We start from the raw sequence: 21077 nt of genomic DNA on the forward strand, positions 1-21077 counted from the left end.
CTGCAGCCAAGCTGTTTGGTTATTCTTCTTCTTTATGAAATGTACCACACCATTTTTTGTCGGTGACAAAACATTTTGCCTTTATGGGCAGGCAGTTCTTTGTGAATGCTGGTTCTCAAGGCTTTCTCTTCAACATTCGCTATGACTCGTCCTCCCTGGCATTTCCTCAGGGAAGTCCAGCGCTCCACAAGCGATGCTATCAAATGACTGTCGCGTTGAGGCTTGGGACAGTTTAGGACACTGACTTCCTTGGTACCGTCCTCCTCTTCCTCTGCATCCTTCCCATCACTGGCCCAAACTCATGAAAACCTGTAGTGTCGTTTAGCCCTTGATTGTGAACCTCTTGGTCTTTCTCTTTCTTCTTTGCTTCCTGTAGCCCTGTGCTGGAGATGGGATTTAAACAAAGCTTGCTTGGCACTTCATTAAAAATGGCTCATTGTTGGGTGGCATGACATCTTGTTTCACTGGATGATTGTGAATTATTTGTACATTTGTATAAAAATTTAATACATAATTGTTCGGTCAATAATATTTTCCAGGTTTAAGGTCTCTAGTACTTTGCTTTCCTCTTGAAACACGGTATGTTTCCATTTCTATTTATGAATGGAAATGGTAATAATTGGAAGCCAGTTAACATGAGAAATTTAAAAAAAAAAATAGTCTGATGTGTATTTCTGCACCATACGCTGGGAGAAAGTGTAATATTATTCTAAGTAGATTCAGAAACTCAGTTCTGGCTATAAACTCTATATTTGAGAAACCCCCAAACTAATCCGCCAGACCTTGATTATCATAGTTGCACTAAAAAATCGTAAGGGCAGTGAGATGGGTCACATGGAGACTGGCCTGGAGGTTAAACTGCTGGTGCCTGGGATCCTAATGAGCCGTCCAGATAAACCATACTTGTTAAAGTTTTACCCAAGGCACTGAAGAGGCCTCCGTCTTTATCTAGATGGACAGGCACACACACTGAGTCAATTCACAAAGGGACCTGCCGGAAGCACGTGTTCCGATAATGGAAAAAAATGCAGAAGCAGGCTGAGTACATGTGTAGCACTAGAGTAGATGTGAAAGGGCAAACTCTTTCTTTCTTTTGCCACTGATTATTTCTTTCCTCTTTAGAGTTGAGTTGATTTCCTGTCTACACCATTAAAGACACGTTCCATCACTTGACAGTTAGTGAAATGTATTTCCAAGTGTTTCCCTAGCAGTCTTTCTTGCACATTGAGTGATATAATCTCATCTGGTACTAGTTTTACAGCTTGGTAAAGCTTGAGTGACTCGACACGAAAACCCTGCAGGATTCCAGAAAACAATGAGCTCACAATCCAGCTTTTATCTGCACAGCTTTCTGTTGGCTGCAGTCCCAGTCAGGCAGGAGTTTGAGAAACTGGACAATGGTTTTAGCAGTGTGTTTGTAAAATGTGTTTGCTGTTTTCTTCTCTGGATGGAGCGATTCAAGATCCTGTTACAGCACTAATAGCTATAGAGAATTAGCCAAGATTTATTTCTCCATGAAGTCGGGGTTTGAACTTTTTAATTAAACTGGACTTGCATATTTTTAATGCTGAAATTAGTGACTAGTCATTGTATTGCTGTAATGGTGCCTCGTTTTTGAACGCTAAGTCAATCACTCAGAACTCAGTTTATTTTCTTTTAATGGTATTTCTCTAAATCAAGGGTGATCAACTGGTGGACCGTAGTCCTAGTGAAGTTTTTCACCAGACCAAACCAAATGTTCCTGTGGCAGAACGGATCAATATTTATTTAAAAGAAAACTGGCCGTAGTTTAGTGACTCTAGTTTTCTAAATCTGAACCATCTCTGTTGCAGCTTATCCAATTGCATGGATTTATCTAAATTATTTAGCTGAAGGAAACTTATTGGACCAGGAACTAGCTACAGAATAGGGGTGTAATGCAGTGCCATTAATCTGTATTTGTTTAGGGTTAGGGTTAGCAAACCATGGATTGGGGGGGGAAAAAAAAAAGTAAATAAATTGTGCTGTCCTATTCTTGGACTTTGTCTCATGAGCAAGGTTGCCAGGTTCAGCGTATAATCGAGATGCTGCAAATCAGAAATGCAAGCACACCACTGTTAACTTGTTTGCTAAACAAATACTGAGGAGACAGATGAAAAACGTGTCCGCCTTTTTCTTACGCCCAAACATTTTGGGCCAGTTTCAGGTCAGGTGGTTTTTTTAAATTGTAGTTGGAGTGGGAATTTTGCTGAAACCACTCAAAGCTGACCATGCACTTCCACAAGCTGTCCTTTCAAGCTTCACATAAAAGTAAAAACCTTTTTGTTTTGCTCTGCAGGATCCCAGACCCAGTGCACACACCTAGTCTGAAGCTTTCTGGCAAGCTTTCTATTAAAAAAAAAAAAAAAAAAAAAGAGTTAGCCTGAATAGCCCGTCTGCTATCTGTGTCTGTATTTGTATTCATTTAGGACTTTAGGATCACATCCGTAACACAGGGAGGTCTAAAATGGAAGTGTGGGTTTTTTTTTTTTTGTTTTTTTCCCCATTTACCCGTCTGATTTTATTAGTGAAGTGTTTACTTGTTAAACCTGACGACGAAACCAGAATGTTGAAAGATGAATTATATGTGTTTATTTTTCCCAATCCAAGTTGAAAATTTCAGATGTTTTATCTGTTCATAGTATAGATGTGCATCAGGACAAAAAAGGCAGGAGTGTGAGAGTGCATGGATTTTACTGCAGTCAGCTTGCAGGAGCCTGCCTGGGTTCTACCTCCTCCTGGCATATTTCTTATCTGCTATTCTTTGGTTTAATTAAAACCTGTTGAATGTCTGTTTCCAGTTTTGCATTCACCCCTTTACCAGGGTCTCTGGTTTTTCCTCTTCCAATATTTTCCCACAGTTTTCTTCACTGGTTTTGCTTCACCTCTCCTCGCATATTTAGCCATCAGCAGCATGATGTAATCCCACTTTACCTTTGGGAAAACTGCCAAGGACAACGTATTGACCCACAAAGCAATCCTAATCTGTCTATCCTGGAGCTGGTTTCATTTCTCATCTGTCATCCCCTAGACCTCTGACCCTCTTCATAACAAGGGAGCCTGGGAGAGCAGAGGCCTTGGCACTTGTATCAACTCTGTGTAGACAAAAGAAATCTAAAACCGCAGTGCTGCATGGTGAATACCAGCGGCAGGTTCTGTTCGACCAAACCATTTTCAGCTCCTGCTCTTTTCTTTTGACATGAGCTCACCACATCCAAGGGCTCAGCAGAATGTGGTCACTTGAGGCAGCATGACGTCACTGATGGACCGTACCATTCTCACAAGATAGGAGGACAGCATTACTCTCCATGTCTCTAAACTTCTTTTCATCTTTTTCTCCAATGACCCTTCCATTGAGGGTCAGACACAACTCAGGGCTGTAGGATATCCTTCATTTGGAGATGATTAAGTTTAGGTTTGAATCATTTTCATCTCCTTGTAGTAGTAGTTCTTTATTAGTTACCACCAAAGTCATCTGTTTTTTCAATCTTAACCATTCACACGCACTATGCTGCACTCCGAGGGTGATATTCCCACCATGTCTCACCTTTTTTTCGTTTTTTTTTTCCAACAGAGAGATGTATTTTTGCACACATCTACTCATGACTACCTAGAATTTAGCCCTAGAATTTTAAGATTATAAGGTTGATTGGTTTCACGTCGCATCTTTTCTCATAATCGCTCAATAATAGTAAGTTCCTTTGGGGACTTGGGGTTTGGATGTTTTAAAAAGGAAGAGTGCTGTCTATTTTTGGCTTTGTTTTTGTAATGGAGGAGGGAAGGACACAGCAATGGGTGAAGTGAGAGAAAGCAAAGGGGGAAAGAGATTCTTGAAATGTGCAGAGCAAAGTGTGGGAATGTTTACACAAGGGCCCAGGATTGGGGTTAAACTTCTACCGGCTAAGAGAAAGCTAGACATTAAGTTATATAAAAGCATGAAATTGTAAATCATCCTGGGGATGCGATTGTTCTTTCTACAACAGTGTGGCAATGATGTGGTCACTAGGTTTTTGAATTAGTTCACTCTCTTCTGAACGTACATGAGGAAGTAATAAGAAATATGAAGTTCTTTTTTTTGTGGAATAATCATCCAAACCACTTCTCAGTTCAGTAAGTTCAGTATTTCCCTTCAATATCTTTGCGTTGGTGAAAGACCCATGACTAACACTGTTTTTTTTCTCTTCCTCCCCTACAGGGCCGACATGTCAAAACAGGACAGCTGGCGGCCATCAAGGTTATGGACGTCACAGAGGTAAAGTAGTGCATTGTCTTCATCCATAAAGAGAGCAGATTTCCACTCTTTTCATATGGGTTAGATCTGAAGTAGTCTTGATAGTTAGTCTTGGATGAATGTGTGACCTCTACTCAGAGCTGATTTTGTTCATAGTGACGAGTACAGCTGCAGTGGGAACAGTTCATTCTGTAGGTCTGAGAGACCATATATCTCTTCCAGTGTTTATTGAAGTTGCATGAGGTATCAGAAGTTTGCAACCTTTTCAATATTATGTGTTAAATGGTTTGATGTGTATAACTTTCAATGCTACATTTAGCCTATAAGTCTGTCAGATTCATTCATTCGTCTTGAGTGAGCAGCTGGAATCCCCCTGGATGGGACATCGGGCCATCACAGCGCACCATGCACACACATTCGCACCTAATGCAGTGAGCTATTTAGCATAACCAATCAACCTACAGACATGTTTCTGGGAGAAGAAAGGAAACCCATGTGGAAGGAAGACCATGTGAAACTCCACACAGACAGTAACCCAAGCTCGGAGTTGAACCCGGGATCCTGGAGCTGTGAGGCAGCTTCTCTATTTGATATGCCTCCATGCTGACCTTGAATGAAATTATGCACGATAATTCGATTATGGATAAGATGTACACAGTGACTCCAGCGGATAAAGAAAACAAGTTTCCTACCCTCACCTTGTAGAACAAACATCACTTCAAAGAATGATATTTGGGCACATTTTCTTACTATGCTATTAAACATGTGCAGTGAACAGACAAAACAAAACCTGATTTCAAAAGGTTTTATAAATCCCTTCCCTCCAATACAGCCAACACAAACAACTTAGCGAGAAATCTAGCCAACAACCTCAAATTAGATTCAACAGATTAGATGTCAGACATTTTATTGAGAGTTTAATTCAGGCATATCATTACCTGCTTTTCCTGTTTAATCACTCTTTAAGCTTTTGACATTGATTTTGCGTCTTTGCCATCACAAATTAACCACCTGATTTTGAAGGGTTGGAGAGGCAAAATATTAACGCGTTAATGCTCGTTCACGGTGCATGCACACTACACATGGTGTGAGTGTCTCCCTACTTGTGTCTTTACTCACTGCTGAAGAGGCACTGGTTTTAATTTAGTAATGCTACATACATTATTGGCGTATAACTGAAACCGTTATAGCATGTTAGCATGCTTTTGCAGATAAATTTGACATTCTCAGACACCAGCAGCTTGTCTCTCGAGTCCTGACTGGTCAGAATAATGCGGCGCAAACGTGATTTCAGAACAAATGAAATCATGTCTGAATTATTTAGCAACTTCTGAAATGCTTTGTGGTCATAAAAAGGAAGAAAATTTAATTTAGTGTTAACGATCTGAATTTTGGGTGTTCAGTAACTTCAGTCTATGTGTGTGGTTTTTTTTTTTTTTTTTTTTTTCCCCAATTTTGGTATTTTACGACATGGTATCAGTGTCAGTCAGTTTTTTGGTATCGTGGCAACCCTGTTGTCGACACTAAAATCTCTTAGCCTTAGAATAAAGATCCTCAAATGTGACTTTGTATAGACTCAGCAAGTACAGTCAGACTAAAGCCCTATCAACTCGACTTACTTTGAATGGTAAGCACCAGAGCAAGGTTAGGGTGTGCACCTAATATTTGTCACCTGATTACTAAGCCACCTGTAACAGGAAACAGTTGAGCAATGCTCAGATATGATGAAACTCTTCATTACGAAACTTTTTGCTAAGGCCATAAATAAGGAGCATCATAGGCAAGTTCTAACACCCTAAAAAAATGTTCCCACAGTCCTCTCGCTGGATTTAAGCCAATGTTTTCAAGTAAAAACAAAACAGGTTTTGGCGAATTTTCAGAAGAAACAAGATGATTTGTTGATTTATATCATCCGAATAAAATATATTTATCTCAAACTTTGTTGGTTTTGCGTCGAAATCTCCTAAGTATACATGTTCAAACCAGACAGATGTAAAGAAAGATCTGGAAACAACTAGATGTATCTGGTCTTCCTTTATAAAGAGTTTTCTAATCGAATACTGGTTAGGGCTTTTATTTTTACAGGAAAAAATTTCAGTCAATAATGGGAGGTTTCTCTTTAAACTGAATCTGTGCCACATGGGAACGGAGAGGGAGGCTGTTTAATTGGACCCGAGATAACATTCCACCTCATTTGCCTGAATGCAAACCAACAATAAAAACTGGCAAGGCACCAGAAATACAGATTACCAAACTTGCAGCCACTACTAATGCCAGTTAGAAAAAGAAACATGTTTTTGTTCAGACCTTTGGCGGAAACATACAAGTCTGCCATGCTTTGTTGCTTTGGATGGCAGTGAATTTGTGAGCTCCAGGCTATAAGTCTGGATCTGCTGAGCTTGGATGTGTGGACTTTTAATAGGGTCTGCGTGGGTGGGCATACCCCCCTCAACCTTCAGCTACTACCCTGTGTGTGTGTGTGTGTGTGTGTGTGTGTGTGTGTGTGTGTGTGTGTGTGTCACCACATTTTCAGGGGTATTCCCTCCCAAAACCTCCTACAGGCTCTGCAGGAACCAGGGCTTGTTAAACAATTAAAGAGTTTTATGGTGCATTCATTTCATGCATGCAATATGGACTAGAATGTAGGTATGTGCAATATGACTGATTCTGATATCGCGATAAATTGTCACAATGTATACTACCTGGCCAAATGTTTGTGTACCCTTAATCCCTCCTTTGCTGTTATAATAACCTCCACTCTTCTGGGAAGGATTTCCACTAGATTTTGGAGTGTGGCTATGGGATTTATGTTCATTCAGCCACAAGAGCATTAGTGAGGTCAGGCTCTAATGTTGGGCAAAAAGGTCTGGGGAGCAGTCAGATTTCCAATTCATCCCAAAAGGTGTTCAGTAGGGTTTAAGGTCATGGCTCTGTGCAGGCCAATCGAGTTCTTCTACACCAGCCTTGGCGTACCATGTCTTCATGGAACTTGCATTGTGCACAGGGGCATTGTCATGCTGGAACATGTTTGGGTCGCTTAGTTCCAGTGAAGGGAAATTGTAATGCTACAGCATACAAAGGCATTCTATACAATTGTGTGCTTCCAACTTTGTGGTAACAGTTTGGGGAAGAACCACGTGTGTGTGTGAAGGTCAGGTGTACACATACTTGTGGCCACTTTATTTGGCTAAAGGGTGAAGTAACGCTGGACATTATGATGATCTAATGTTGACAATGTTGATATCTTCAATATTTTCATAATAATTACAAACTCCGATTGGATGTTTTGTACTGAATCTGGTACAGATTTTTAAAAGAATTCCTTCTTTTAAGGGTTATAATTTATTTGAATTTGTAACACTCAGTGAAACACTACTGTTTTGTTAGCAAACCTATGTCAAGTTATATATCGTGAATCGTAGAAATGTCGAGTATAGTGATACTTTTGTCATATCGCCATTTTTACGGCAAAGAGTTGTTGATTGGTTGGTGTGTTAATTATTTCAGTTGTTTTAGGCTGTATTCTGTAGCAGTTCACTGTTGCACAGCTTGATCAGTAATATTGCTAATGAAATAACCTGTTAATTATCTGCTAGTCCTTAGTATTTGGCGATCTTAAGGCATCGGACACAAAAAGAAACTCAAATCTGCTTAAAAGGCTTAACACATTTCTTGTTCTTAACGTTACATTATGGATGCTGCTACTGTTGAATGATGACACAGAATGTGAACTCGGGTAAATCTGAGCTTTTAAGAACTTACTGAGTGAGAATTACAAGTTGCAGGGCCTTTCACATGGATTCCCAGTTCCCACTTTGTCATGAATGCAGCATCTGCTGAACTGTGAATCCAAAATTTAAGCGGTAGTTCTGCTGTTTTTGTATTTTTCATTTATACGCCCTTTGGCCTACATAAAACGCCTGCCTAGTCGTCACGGCAGACACAGTCATCTTCTCTCTGTTTGCTCTGATCTGGGATCAGCAGTAAAGGCCAATGTATTTTAGCACAGTCATAAGTTGGCTCTGTCTGCTGTCTATGTTCGTCTGTTCATCAGTGTCAGGTGATAGCTGTAATGTGACCCATTAGAGTGGGATAATCCAGACAGCCTCAGGAAGTTTGTGTGTATGTGTGTGTGTGTATGTGTGTGTGTCTCAGTGTGGGATAGGAAGGGGAACCACTGAAGAAGGATGATGTCATCCAATGGACAAAACATTTCAGTGTGCATATTATTGGCAATGTGTGTGCTAGTAAAGAGGAAAAGGAGAAGTGTACTGTACATGATATATGTACATGTACATTTATGGTTTTGTGTATTTTTTAAAAAATATGTTAGTTAATGTAATAGTTGGGAAACGGTTTCTTTAAGGTGCTTTTGGAACAATCCAAAATTTTCCACTTTTTTTTCCCCAGTGACAGAAAATGCATGGACATTAGAAAATTGACCAAATGTCCTGGAAATATTAATGAGGTCTTGGGATAGGCTATTTAGGCAATTGTTTATTTTTAATCAGATATTCCCAGATTTTCTCCTGGATTTAGTCTTGGTCAGTTCCCACCCACAAGTCAAGTCTCCTCTGTCATGTGACAGTTACCAATCAGAGAGGGCGAAGGCTTCCTCCAAGACACGTGATGCCAGCCTACCACATCTTTTCGAACTGCTGCTCATGCTGCCTCAAATTGGAGCATGGAAGAAAGTGCTATCTACCCTTTTCCATACACATGAGCTCACAGAAACCAGTGATTGGCTAGTATTGCTGTGATTGACAGGGGAGAGTTAGTGTGCCATCCCTCCCACCCAGAGAGCACAGCCAGGTTTGCTTCCTTGTGCTCCTGGCTATGGATGGCTGTGGCATTGTTAAACTTCTAACTTGTAATCTCTTGACGATAGGGCAAACGTTTTTCTGTTGGGCCAGTCAGAAGTTTATACATCAAACTAGTTTCTGACCAATGAATGGAAGCGTTTAGCCCTACACACCTATCAGCCAATATATTTTTTATTTTTTGTCCATTTAATTATATGAGTTACTAGTTGTGAAACGTTCTCTTAAACATGCTCTGTTCTCACCACTAGTCTTGAACAGCGAGTATTACTGACTTTTCAGTAAACCTTCTCTGAGGAATGATTTGTGTGAAGTAAAGGATTGTTGGATGTTTGGTTGATTTGTAAAGTGAATATCAGCAGTGAGTTCTTCTTCTATTGTGAATAATGAACAGAGTTTCTGACTTTGGAGTTTCTTTGCTGTCAACCATGCTAGCAGAGGCAGAAGAGGCTATTTGATTGCATTAGACAGAAAGCGGTTGTGAAAGCATGCCTCATCCACAGTGCACATGACTCACGGAGGAACAGTGTGTTTTGAATTAACCATAATGAGCGGCGGAGCAGTCGAGAGCTCGACTGTGGTCAGCGGCATTTTTCACTCAGTAATGGCAGTGGATAATTGGGCGGATCTGCTGTCTACATCCGGGTGAATGGTCATTGTTTCTGAGACTCAGACAGAGCGCGTCATCTCTGAAGGTCTGCCAGCTGGTTTTTCCAGAGTAGTCAACTTTGTTAAACGCTTCGTTCAAGGTCAGAGCGTGTTTTGACTGTAGGTTTTCATGTTTGGACTACAGATAAAAGAACAAAGTGTTCAGAATAAAACAGTGCATCTTGTTTTAAATCCTTGGCAAATAAAGTAATCCTGCTTATTTACTTGCCTCACAGTGTTCATTAGGAAATACTTGGCGTCCGTTTATCCATACCACTTTGAAAAATGACTGAATGCCAATGCAGCAAAACCACGCTAATCAATTATCCTTAATTTTATTAGCCATGATTAAGTGGATTGCGCTCTTTTCTTTTTATGTCTTTGTAATGAAAGTGCCATTTTGAGGTTTACAGGAAGGGAGCCAATTACGCAAATTTCAAAGAACGTTGTTCATCATACATTGGTTAGCACTGAAAGAAAAAAAGTTTCTCATCTCATTACGTGAATCCATCTGTCACAGGCCGAATCAGGAAAGACCCCAATAGTGCCTGTGTAAATAGAATTAGTGCAAACTGTGTATATGCTAATTATGTCAGACTTAGCTCCATCTCTCATTTAATGTGATTTTAGGATGAAGAGGAAGAGATTAAACTTGAGATCAACATGCTAAAGAAATATTCGCATCACAGAAACATTGCCACATACTATGGAGCATTCATTAAGAAGAGTCCCCCAGGACACGATGACCAGCTGTGGGTGAGTATTTTTATTATTTTATTATTATTTTTTTTTTTTACAATTTATAGAACATGAGAGGAATATATAATAAATTTATAGGTTTATACCACAGTGCTGTTGAATTCTTTAATCTTACTTAACTGGTAAGAAGGTGTCCGTTAGTTTTCACAGTAACTGGATCATTTGTTACTTAATTCTTTTGCAATGTAAGGTTAATAATAAAAAACATTATTTGACAACGAAAAAACATCTAATCATTGACACCGTGAAGATTTCTGTAAGGAGATGTTTATTTAACATTTATGGAAGGAGTCTCCAGTGTCAGTTCTCCAGTGCTGTGTAACAGTCAGTAATTTTTCCGCTATGGGAAAGTCTTCGCGACAGAGGACTTTGCGTTTTCTGATCTCAGTAACATGACAACCTGCATTTTATTTCCCCCCCCAGAGAGACTGTTTTGAAATTGCTTTAACATAAGTGATAACCGGAACTGACTTGTCTCATGGATGTTTCACAACAAGTTCCACATTTAATGGAACTATAAACAGATTTTTAAAAAATGATGTCTCATTTATTGATGAATTCATATTTTGTAATCATTGACAAATTCCTGTGTTATGAGAGAAATCAAACACTTTGGGACATGATGCCCCCTTCGCATCAGGTCACATCACACCACTCATTGATTGATCATTGATTATTTTGCTATAACAGCACACCATTTTGCTATAACGCAATGTTTTACTCCTGACTTGTGTCTCACTATAGCTTGTGATGGAATTCTGTGGAGCTGGCTCAATCACAGACCTGGTGAAGAACACAAAGAACGGCCTGAAGGAAGACTGGATTGCCTACATTTCACGAGAGATACTCAGAGTGAGTAGATTTAACCACACCTTTTTCAATTTCTTTCTCACAGTTCTCACTAATGCAACGTGAATTATAAACACAACGGTATAAGAACATGGGATAGGACTGTGCAGGTATAGTACTAAAGCGCAAGACAGTGACAAACTACGTAAGACAATACATACTGCAAGACTAGAAGTAAGACCATACTCGGTGCAAAAAAAAGGTAGTAGAGGTAGTGCTTTTAAAGCTTATAGTGAAAATCAACCTTAATTATAAATCAGGTGTGATTATTACACATTCAGTCCCAACTGCATGACAAACACATTGCACAATCCCTAATTTCTACTGCTGCAGGTTGTAAGATTTAGGTCTTTTCTTTGCTCAGTGTATATATTTGTAGTTTTTTTTACCTTTTTTATTCTTTCCCTTCCATCTAGGTGTCAGGTTATATTTTAAACATTTGGTTTTATATATTTTTTTTTTGTCAAAAAAGGCTTGCAGGTCATATGGCTTCTAGTCATAGAGCCAAGTCCAAATGTTTGCATGCATTTTCCAACGTTTTTTGTATGTATTAGATGTCACGTACTGACTTCTTCAAATCTGATCTGGAGATCAAGAGAGTCATAACTTATTTTCAGTCTGATGATGTTGCCTTGTTTTGGATTGTAACATAGATGTTCATTCAGAAATCCATGCAGTGTACTGTATACCTGAGCATTTGACAGTTAAGGGTTCTTAAATTTGAACCTACCTTCTAGTCTTCATGCATTAAATCCACCAGTTGGGACTCAATTCTGGGATGTGTGTTCTCATTTCCTTGTGTGTTCAGGGTCTGGCCCATTTGCACGCACACCACGTCATCCACCGTGACATCAAAGGCCAAAACGTCCTGCTAACTGAGAACGCCGAGGTCAAACTAGGTGAGTGAAGTTAATAAAGTAAATGTGTGTAATTAAAGTTAAATGTTCCTCTCTGCACAAATCATTTACTGCTTATTCCAGTGTCTGCTTCAGCTTGTTCTTTGTGATCTTCTCCAGTTGACTTTGGCGTGAGTGCCCAGTTGGACCGGACAGTCGGCAGGAGGAACACTTTCATCGGCACGCCTTACTGGATGGCACCCGAGGTCATTGCCTGTGATGAGAACCCTGATGCTACCTACGACTACAGAGTACGTTTCTTCTTCACTAAAATATGCCAATATATTAACTGGCTTCAGTCACATTTCAATATTAGGTGTTTTTATGGGAAGTGATGTCATTCAAACGGGTCTGCATATTATCCTGTGGTCAGTATGCTTATTGTGAAGATCACCAAGACCACTAATTGTGTCTTTTTGTGCAGAGCGACCTGTGGTCATGTGGAATCACTGCTATTGAAATGGCCGAGGGAGCTCCCCGTAAGTATTTTTATATGTTGGTGTGTTCATTATATACAGTCGTGTGTTCATATGACGTTGGGGTGAACAAAAGTATAGTCAGTTTCTGGGCAAGTTAAAAACTGACTAGGCTGAAAAGTGTTTGCTAATGTGATATAATAAAAAGCTAGTTAGCTGGGTAAGCACATTGATATATAATAAAGAAAACATATAAGGATGTATTCTAACCAAGTCTCTAATGTATCACATTGTGTTTGTGCTCTAGGCAAAAAGTCAGTGTGTCATCGACCGACATTTATGCGCCGTTGTGTTCTGTCCTCGTATCGCATGTAAAATATATTCGAGTCTTGATAATGTCGTTATGTTTAACCTTGAGGTGGCTGCATGTAGTATTTCTTGTTCTGAAAATATTGTCTGTCATCGCTGTGCAAGCTAATTAGTCCACCTAGTATAAATCATTCTACCATCCTCCAGATCAAGTCTCGACTGCTGTGTGCAGAGCAGCAGACGATGTGATTCCAAACGAGTAGCACGGTGAAGCGCATTGCGTTTAAACATACACACCGAGTTAAAAAGTTTTGTTTTGCGAAAGTCATTAAGGAGTTTTTTTTTTTTTTTTTCTTTTTCTGGTTGTTCTAACTTGTCCACCAGGTAACTATGAATATAAAACTAATGGCCTGGACACGAAAGCCACTTGTCCCACGTGCCTGGGCTGATATTTGCACCTCTGGAGGATATGTGGGTGCTACTTTTTAACTTGTGGTTGCCAAAAATGTGCTTACCTTCCCTCTTCCTGTCCAGCACTTTGTGACATGCACCCAATGCGAGCTCTTTTCCTCATCCCAAGAAATCCACCTCCTCGGCTCAAGTCCAAAAAATGGTAAGATTCTTGAGCAGTTGCACCTTTTTATGTACATGTTAGCTCATCAATTCTAATGATTAAATGAAGTTTATGGAGATTTATATAAGACTTTTCCTTTGCAGTATGTTTATTAAATTTGATGCTTTAAATCAATGTCCTTACACAATATCCAGACATGTAGGTCCTCTACTTGGTCCTAAAGTCCTAGAATGTCAGGAATGTGGTGATTGGTTTCCACCGCTATGAGTGCATTATCCAAATACAATAGGGTGGCTATGGAAGCTGAAACACATGCCATAAGGAGAATTAGGTGGAAGTAGCCCTGTACTTGTATAATTTTTGATGAACCTGAATGTAGTGTCTCCTATTGAGGAAGTCATAAGGTCTGTTATTCAGATTATGATCTCTTACTTGAAGTGAAAGGTTTCTTTATTGGAGAATTCCTAAGACTTGATGTAAGAGTAGAGCTAACATACATCCTGCCCATAATGATTTTGTCTCATTAACTACCTGGCATCTATAGCGTAGCGTACGGAAATGGAGTAAATCGGAACAAAGGTCTTTCCTTGTGCCTCTTATAACCTTGGCTGGCTGATCTCTGTTCTCACACATGTGATCTCACAATTTCCATGATACAACCCTCTGAAAATCTTGCTCCTCTGTCTCCAGCAATAAAACTCCAATCCAGGAAGCTGAAGCAAGTTCTTACTTGTTTCAGGGCTGACCTCTTTCTCTCACTCAAGGCCACTTCCACATCGCAACTCTCATTGTAAATTGACAAACTTCCTAAAACTGTGTCTAGACGAGTGGCTTATGAAAACATCCTGAAACAAAGTTCTCCTTTTATCTCCTGGGAGATGTTAATATTCTAAATATCTGTATCTCAACAGGTCCAAGAAGTTTATCAACTTTATCGAGAACTGTTTGGTGAAGAATTACACTCAGAGGCCGCCCACTGATCAGCTCCTGAAACACCCGTTCATCAGAGACCAGCCGAACGAGAGGCAGGTTCGCATCCAGCTCAAGGACCACATCGACCACACACGCAAGAAGAGGGGGGAGAAAGGTTCGGTCCCAGCTTTCATGCCTGTTCATCATTTCCCATAAACCTTGATAAACCTTGATACCTTGATAATAATGTATTCTATATTACGTAACTACAGATGTCAAATTCTAAATTAGATTATTCAGAGATTATTGAATTGCTTACACCATTGTCTTGTAGATGAGACAGAGTATGATTGGAGTCTAAGTGAAGAAGAAGAGGATGAGGCTCCAGAGCAGGAAGGAGAACCCAGGTACCTAATGACTGTGTGTTTATTTTCCTCTCTCAGTCTCTCATTATGGAGCCTGTGATGCTCAGAGAAAAAGTCTAGGCATGAGAGCTCCCATAAATCCCTTAAACAGATCAGTGTGTCGAAGCAAGGCACCAGCATAGGTCATTTGTTTATACCACAGAGTGCTTGCTGTAATCTCAACATGTTCGTGGGAGAGGTGGAATATGAGAGTTACCCAAGGTGTTCTTTAGTTTGATGGGACCAAAATGGAAATATTTGGCCTTGACACAAAGTGCTACGTTTGGCGGAAAACCAACACTGCTCACCCTGAGAGCACAATCTCCACAGTAAAGCATGGCAGTGGTAGCAACATGTTGTCGTGATGCCTTTTATCAGCAAAAAAATCTGATTGAAACCAGGAAGTACCAAGAGTGAATGTTCACCAATGTAAATAACAACAAAGTCTGTTGTATGTTTTAATGTCGCATTTTGTAACATGATAGAAAAGAAATTAGTTTTAAGAACTACACTTATTAGCATAACATTTCATCATTTTGGGTTTAAAAATGGTCTATCATGCTAATAAGACCGTGGGAGAGATATACTGCCTTTCAAAGCACTGTGCATAGGTTTTTAGGATGGCTGGACAGTGATCTTGTAGTCAAGCTGCTCTTATAATTCACATTCCTTGTACAGCTTTTTAAAAAAAAAAAAAAACCTGAGGAACATAGTTGAGTAGATGAAGTAGAAAAGCTAATTAAAACTGGCAGTCAGGTGATTGTAGTATCTTCACCTCTACTCTGTCTCTCCTCACAGCTCTATAGTGAACGTACCTGGCGAGTCGACGCTGCGGCGAGACTTCATCCGGCTGCAGCAGGAAAACAAGGAGCGCTCGGAGGCCCTGAAGAGACAGCAGCTCCTTCAAGAACAGCAGCTCCGCGAGCAGGAGGAGTACAAGCGGCAACTGCTGGCTGAGCGCCAGAAACGCATAGAGCAGCAGAAGGAGCAAAGGAGACGTCTGGAGGAGGTGTGAGGGGGGGAGGCATCTGTGTATGTGGCGGTTTAGAGAACTGATTAATGCAGCGAGCATCTGAATCAGTTTCAACTCAAAGCACAGTTCAGATTCTATTCGCCACTTTTGTCAATGGGAATCACAGCTTGTGATCTTGTATGGGGAAATACAGACCCCTCCGAAAGTATTGGAAAGGCAAGGCCAATTCTTTTGTTTTTGCTACACACTGAAGTCATTTGGGTTTGAGATCAACAGATGAATATGAGATGATAGATCAGAATTTCAGCCAGATTGGAATTTCAGCCAGGCTGCCGTGCAAGCCTTGAACAGCATCACAAAAGAAGAATGCAACAGTGTGGTGATGTCAGTGCGTCGTCAGCTGGATGCAGTTATTGTAAGTAAGGAATAAGCAACCATATAAAAACTGGGAGATCTGCACCCTGCAAAGGCGACATGTTCTAAGTTGTTCAACACATTTAGATTTAAATATCAGGAAATGAAAGCTGAAATTCTGATCCATTGTCTCATATTCATCTTTTGATCTCAAACTCAAATGTCTTCAGTGCTTAGCAAAGACAAAAGAATCAGCCTTGCTGTTCCAATACTTTCGGAGGGGCCTGCCAATAGTTGCTCGTCGTTTTGTTGCCTGCTAGTGTGGGTTTTCATGGCAAACTTGTCAAATCACTTTCCTATAATTAGCTTTAGGCTTGGCCTCTGAAAGTACGTCATGGAGAGAAGGCCATTCTGTGTTTGTTCTTTATCAACAGCATCATCAGCCAAACGGTCCTGAAGGAACTGTTTTTGTTTGATAGGGGAAAATCACAGGGTGCACCGTGCATGTGCCTGTGTTGATGTAATTTCCTCTTTGTATTTACATATTATTTAGTCCATTTATGCCTCGTGTAGCTTCCTAGATCTGAACCACACTCCCAGATAATTTTATAGTTAAAAAGGCAGAAATTTAAATCATGGAAATCGTGTTGGTCAATTAAAACCATTCATTTCCTTGTACAGTTTTGAGATTTCTGCACATACTATGCACTCACTGTGGCCCTCTCCTGGTGTGTTACAGCAACAACGGCGTGAGCGAGAGTTGAGAAGGCAGCAGGAGCGTGAGCAGAGGCGGCGGGAGCAGGAGGAGAAAAGGAGAATAGAGGAGATGGAGCGCCGGCGCAAAGAGGAGGATGAGCGCAGGAGGGCAGAGGAGGAGAAAAGACGAAACGATCGTGAACAGGTAATCGAACAAGAGGCCCGTTGTCTTATAATTTCTTAGATAACAGAATTTTTTTCATGGTTGGTGCTAATTTTAGGAATTCTAGGATGCCATATTTTATAATGTAAAAAAAATGCATCAGAGCTGTATTGATTACACTAAACAAAAATATATTTAATATGTAAGATGCAGTCAAGCATTATTTGAAGGTAATTTATCCTAAGAAAATCAAACTTATTGAAATTTTTTTTATATATATATATATATATATATATATATAAACAAACCCACATCATAATTTTTGGCACCCTGCATCTATTACTTTGTTCAACCCCCCCTTTTTTGCCAACATAACAGTACTGAGTCTTCTATAACGCTTGCTGAGATTGGAGAATACAGAGCAGGGAATCGTAGACCCTTCCTCACGATCTTTCCTCCAGTGTCGTATATCCTCTCCTCTTCAGCCCACTACACAGATTTTCAATTCTGTGGGCTCTGAAGCATTTTGTTTTTATTTGGACGCATGTTTTATATAATTGTCCTGCTGGAAGGTTCAGCCATGACCCAATTGTAATTTCTTGGCAGAGGCAGAGAGACTTTATTTTTAAATCTGGTACAGTCAATGATGCTATGTCTCTTAGCAAGGTTCTCATGACCTTTGGAGGAAAAACAGACCCACATCATCACAGAACCTCCACCATAATTAACAGTGCAAATTAACGTCTTTCCTGTATAACCAGCTTTCTTTTTATGCCAAACCTACCTAGAGTGTTTGTTGGCAAATCTCGCTCTTTTTGTCTCATCTGACTACAGAACCAGGTTCCAGTCAAAGTTCCAGTAGTCTCTCATGAACGCCAGGTGTTTACATTTGTGGTTAAATGGAAGACGCCTTCCAAATAGTTTGTGGTCATGGAAGTGGCACCTAATTGTAGATTTGGAGACTCGGTTGTGGTGATCTGTAAATCTCTAACGATGATTACGAAATGAACATTTTTGCCTCTCTAACCATCCTTCCCACTTGCATCCTCTTCCAGGCATGTTCATTACAGCGCAGATCAACCTTCTGAACTGTTGTCCTAGCAGTGGCTATGTAGCTATAATTTAGACATTGTCTGATTCTGAAGGTCACCTATTTTTGTCTCATTTCGTTTATGTAGTCTCTAATACAGGGGTCAAAGGTTTTGCAGACAGGGACCCCATTAACTGTAAAATAAATTCCAAGCACTCCATCACTACAGTCTTACAAACATAATCATATGAATTATACAAATATTTTGCTCATTAAATGTGTCCAATAATAACGCGGCTATTTATTGGTGCCACAGAGTTTTTCCACTGGAAGATCCAAGGAGACATTATTTATAGGCTACATGTTTTTGAGTTACTGAGGTTTGGATTAAATCCTTTTGTCAAGGGCGCAGTTAAATAGACCAGTAACTACAAGAACTTAAAATGTGTTGTCATTTCCACCACTGTAACAAAAAGAAATCATGGACCCCACTTTGAGAACCACTGCTCTAATCTTCCCCATGTTGAGGAATGAATAAGGGAATTTGGCCTGTGTGTCTCCTCATATTTATATTCTGGGGAAACAGGGAATCATGGCATGCTTAAGAGTTCCTGAACACTTAGGTCAACTTAAAGTAAATGGGATCGTTTACATCGTTGTAACTTCGGTTACATTTTGGAATTTCAAGGCGCACACACACACACGGGTTTTGGTAAATATATTATTTTATGTTGGTTTTTTTATTTACTTGAATTATAGGTTCGATTTCTCTCACCTTCAGTGTGCGACTAGTCTAATCAAACGCTTGAAACTGAGCCAAGCCTAACCTTGACACGTCTGATTGACAGGAATATATCCGCCGTCAGCTGGAAGAGGAGCAGAGGCATCTAGAGATCCTTCAGCAGCAGCTGCTTCACGAGCAGGCCATGTTACTGGTAGGAATTCTGCCTTTTCCTTCTCATGTCCTCTTAGTAAAGTCTGAAGCCTTACAACAGAGTCTACTGTTTGTGTTTAATTTTGTCTGGAGCTCAGTGTTATTTCTGGCCTGTTCTATTAAGCTAAAATGGGATGATTTGAGATCATCGCAAGATCAAAGATTCACTAACGTTTCTAATGGTGTCGCGTATCATCAGTATACAGCACGCTCCCAGAGGGAGAAGGTTCAATCTGTCCAGCCGTATATTTATATAAGCATAGTCTCATGACACGACCGCAGGAAATGCCCAGCAGGAAGAGAGGGGATTTCCTACTATTCCTCTCTCTCCCGTGGTTAGGCCAAAGTCATTGTTCTTGTCTTTGCGGGGAGCTGTTTATGTTGTAAACAGCCTGCACAGTGTCTCAGGGGGAGAAAGTGGAAATGAGTTAATATGGGACTGCCACAAACAAAGTTAAATGCTTCTCTCTCAGGGTTTTTTTTGTTGACCTTTTCTCATTTCTTCCCATTTCCATCCATCACATACACATCAGTGAATAAACAAATACAGTAATACAGTGTTTATTTTAGAGCTGCTGGTTAGAAGCATGTAAGGCGACGTGGTGTTTGGAAAAGTGTTTTGGTGTAAGGTTGCTGCCTGAAGTAAATTTTCTCACCATTGTATCTCATCTTAGAGACCAGTGTAATTTTAATCGTCAGAACTAAAGACATTTTTAATCACGGTCATTTAGATTATCAGCATCTAGGACCACATGCTCTAGAGCAGGGGTTCTCAAACTATTTACAGTCAGGGAACTCTTTAACTGTTTAAAAAAAAAAAAAAAAAAAAAGTAATAATAATAAATAAAATAAAATACAATAAATTCACAGTCCCATCAGTACAGATTTATTTTATAAATAAATCATTTTATATTTATATTATTTAAATGTGTGAATTAATATTTTGGCTGTCTATTAAAGCCACTGTGTTTTTCCTTAACCATCCAACCTTTTTATAGACATAATAAACTTGCTAAATCTAACAAAATTAGTCTGTATTAGCTTTACAGACCCCTCTTTGAGAACCGTGGCTCTAGAGCACATGAGTATAATATTTGCATCAGCTACAGAATGCTAATTTAATATTACATACCATACTGAGTATAATTACTAAACAACATATTTTAGTGGCAGTATGTACAAACACATGTAATGTGTTAAAACGCATGGAAATTTACTCAATAATTGTGGAGCTTTTTCATGGAGCTACGCTCTGTGCTCAGGAGTTCAAATGGCGGGAGCTGGAGGAGCAGCGGAAGGCGGAGCGGCTGCAGCGGCAGCTCCAGCAGGAGCAGGCCTACCTGCTCTCCCTGCAGCACGGGCCCAAACAGCGCACTTCCTCCCTCACAGCCCAGCCCGACTGGGCAAAACTACCCCAAGCACGCCCCTTAGACGCCCCTGATCCCCCAGTTAACTCTAACGCAGATGAGGGCACGCCAAATGCTGACCTTCCACATCAGACTGACAGTGACCAAAGTGTAAATCCTGATGCAGAGCAGAATAAACATGTAGATGGGAAAGAAGCCCTTACTGATGAGTGCAGGGAACAGACTGAAAGTGTGTCAGTGGACTCCAGCCCTTTAGTCACACAGCCAGTGGGTGAGACAGACAGGACTGACGACCCCCCCGTCCAGTCAACTCCAACCAGTGGCCCGGTGTCTGAAGCCCAGCCAGTCGGAGAGGTGAAAAGCCATCCCCTTAGTCCACCCACTGTTGCCTGCTGCTACTCTGGCTTCTCGAGCTAACCTCAGCTCAGTTTTGCATGTGAAGAACATTTAACTTATTGGCAGTCAGGTAACAGTGTGCTGGTGGGAGCAGCAGAAATTTGGTTTTCTTTGGATACTGATCTTTTAAAGCACATATTCAGCATCATTATCATTATCCACCACATCACATTTTGCTTCATTGTTAGAGTGCAAATTACGTTTGATAGTGATCAAGTACAATATTACCATGGTACTCCCACACCCTTTTTCCACTGATAAGGTGACAGTTTACAATCCAAAACACTGGAGACATAAAAGACTGGATAGTTTTGCCTTCCATATTTTA

General features: G+C 40.2%; 1 protein-coding gene across 7 annotated transcripts in view; it reads left to right on the top strand.

Annotated features, from left to right (window-relative positions):
* LOC113537337 (mitogen-activated protein kinase kinase kinase kinase 4) overlaps nt 1-21077 on the top strand; it is a 55745-nt gene that overhangs the window by 24588 nt on the left and 10080 nt on the right. For 5 of the 7 annotated variants that reach the window (XM_026931757.3, XM_026931758.3, XM_026931760.3 and 2 more), the window contains exons 3-15: nt 4214-4270; nt 10348-10473; nt 11221-11328; nt 12134-12224; nt 12342-12472; nt 12646-12700; nt 13481-13559; nt 14432-14607; nt 14767-14839; nt 15635-15845; nt 16903-17064; nt 18901-18987; nt 20249-20707. In XM_026931757.3, coding sequence (XP_026787558.1) covers nt 4214-4270; nt 10348-10473; nt 11221-11328; nt 12134-12224; nt 12342-12472; nt 12646-12700; nt 13481-13559; nt 14432-14607; nt 14767-14839; nt 15635-15845; nt 16903-17064; nt 18901-18987; nt 20249-20707 — 1815 coding nt within the window. The remainder of the gene's footprint in view (nt 1-4213; nt 4271-10347; nt 10474-11220; nt 11329-12133; nt 12225-12341; nt 12473-12645; nt 12701-13480; nt 13560-14431; nt 14608-14766; nt 14840-15634; nt 15846-16902; nt 17065-18900; nt 18988-20248; nt 20708-21077) is intronic. The other 2 variants (XM_026931761.3, XM_026931763.3) reach the window with 1 other exon arrangement.

Source organism: Pangasianodon hypophthalmus, chromosome 26, assembly GCF_027358585.1.
Source record: "Pangasianodon hypophthalmus isolate fPanHyp1 chromosome 26, fPanHyp1.pri, whole genome shotgun sequence".
In the NCBI taxonomy this organism is placed as follows: Eukaryota; Metazoa; Chordata; class Actinopteri; order Siluriformes; family Pangasiidae; genus Pangasianodon; species Pangasianodon hypophthalmus.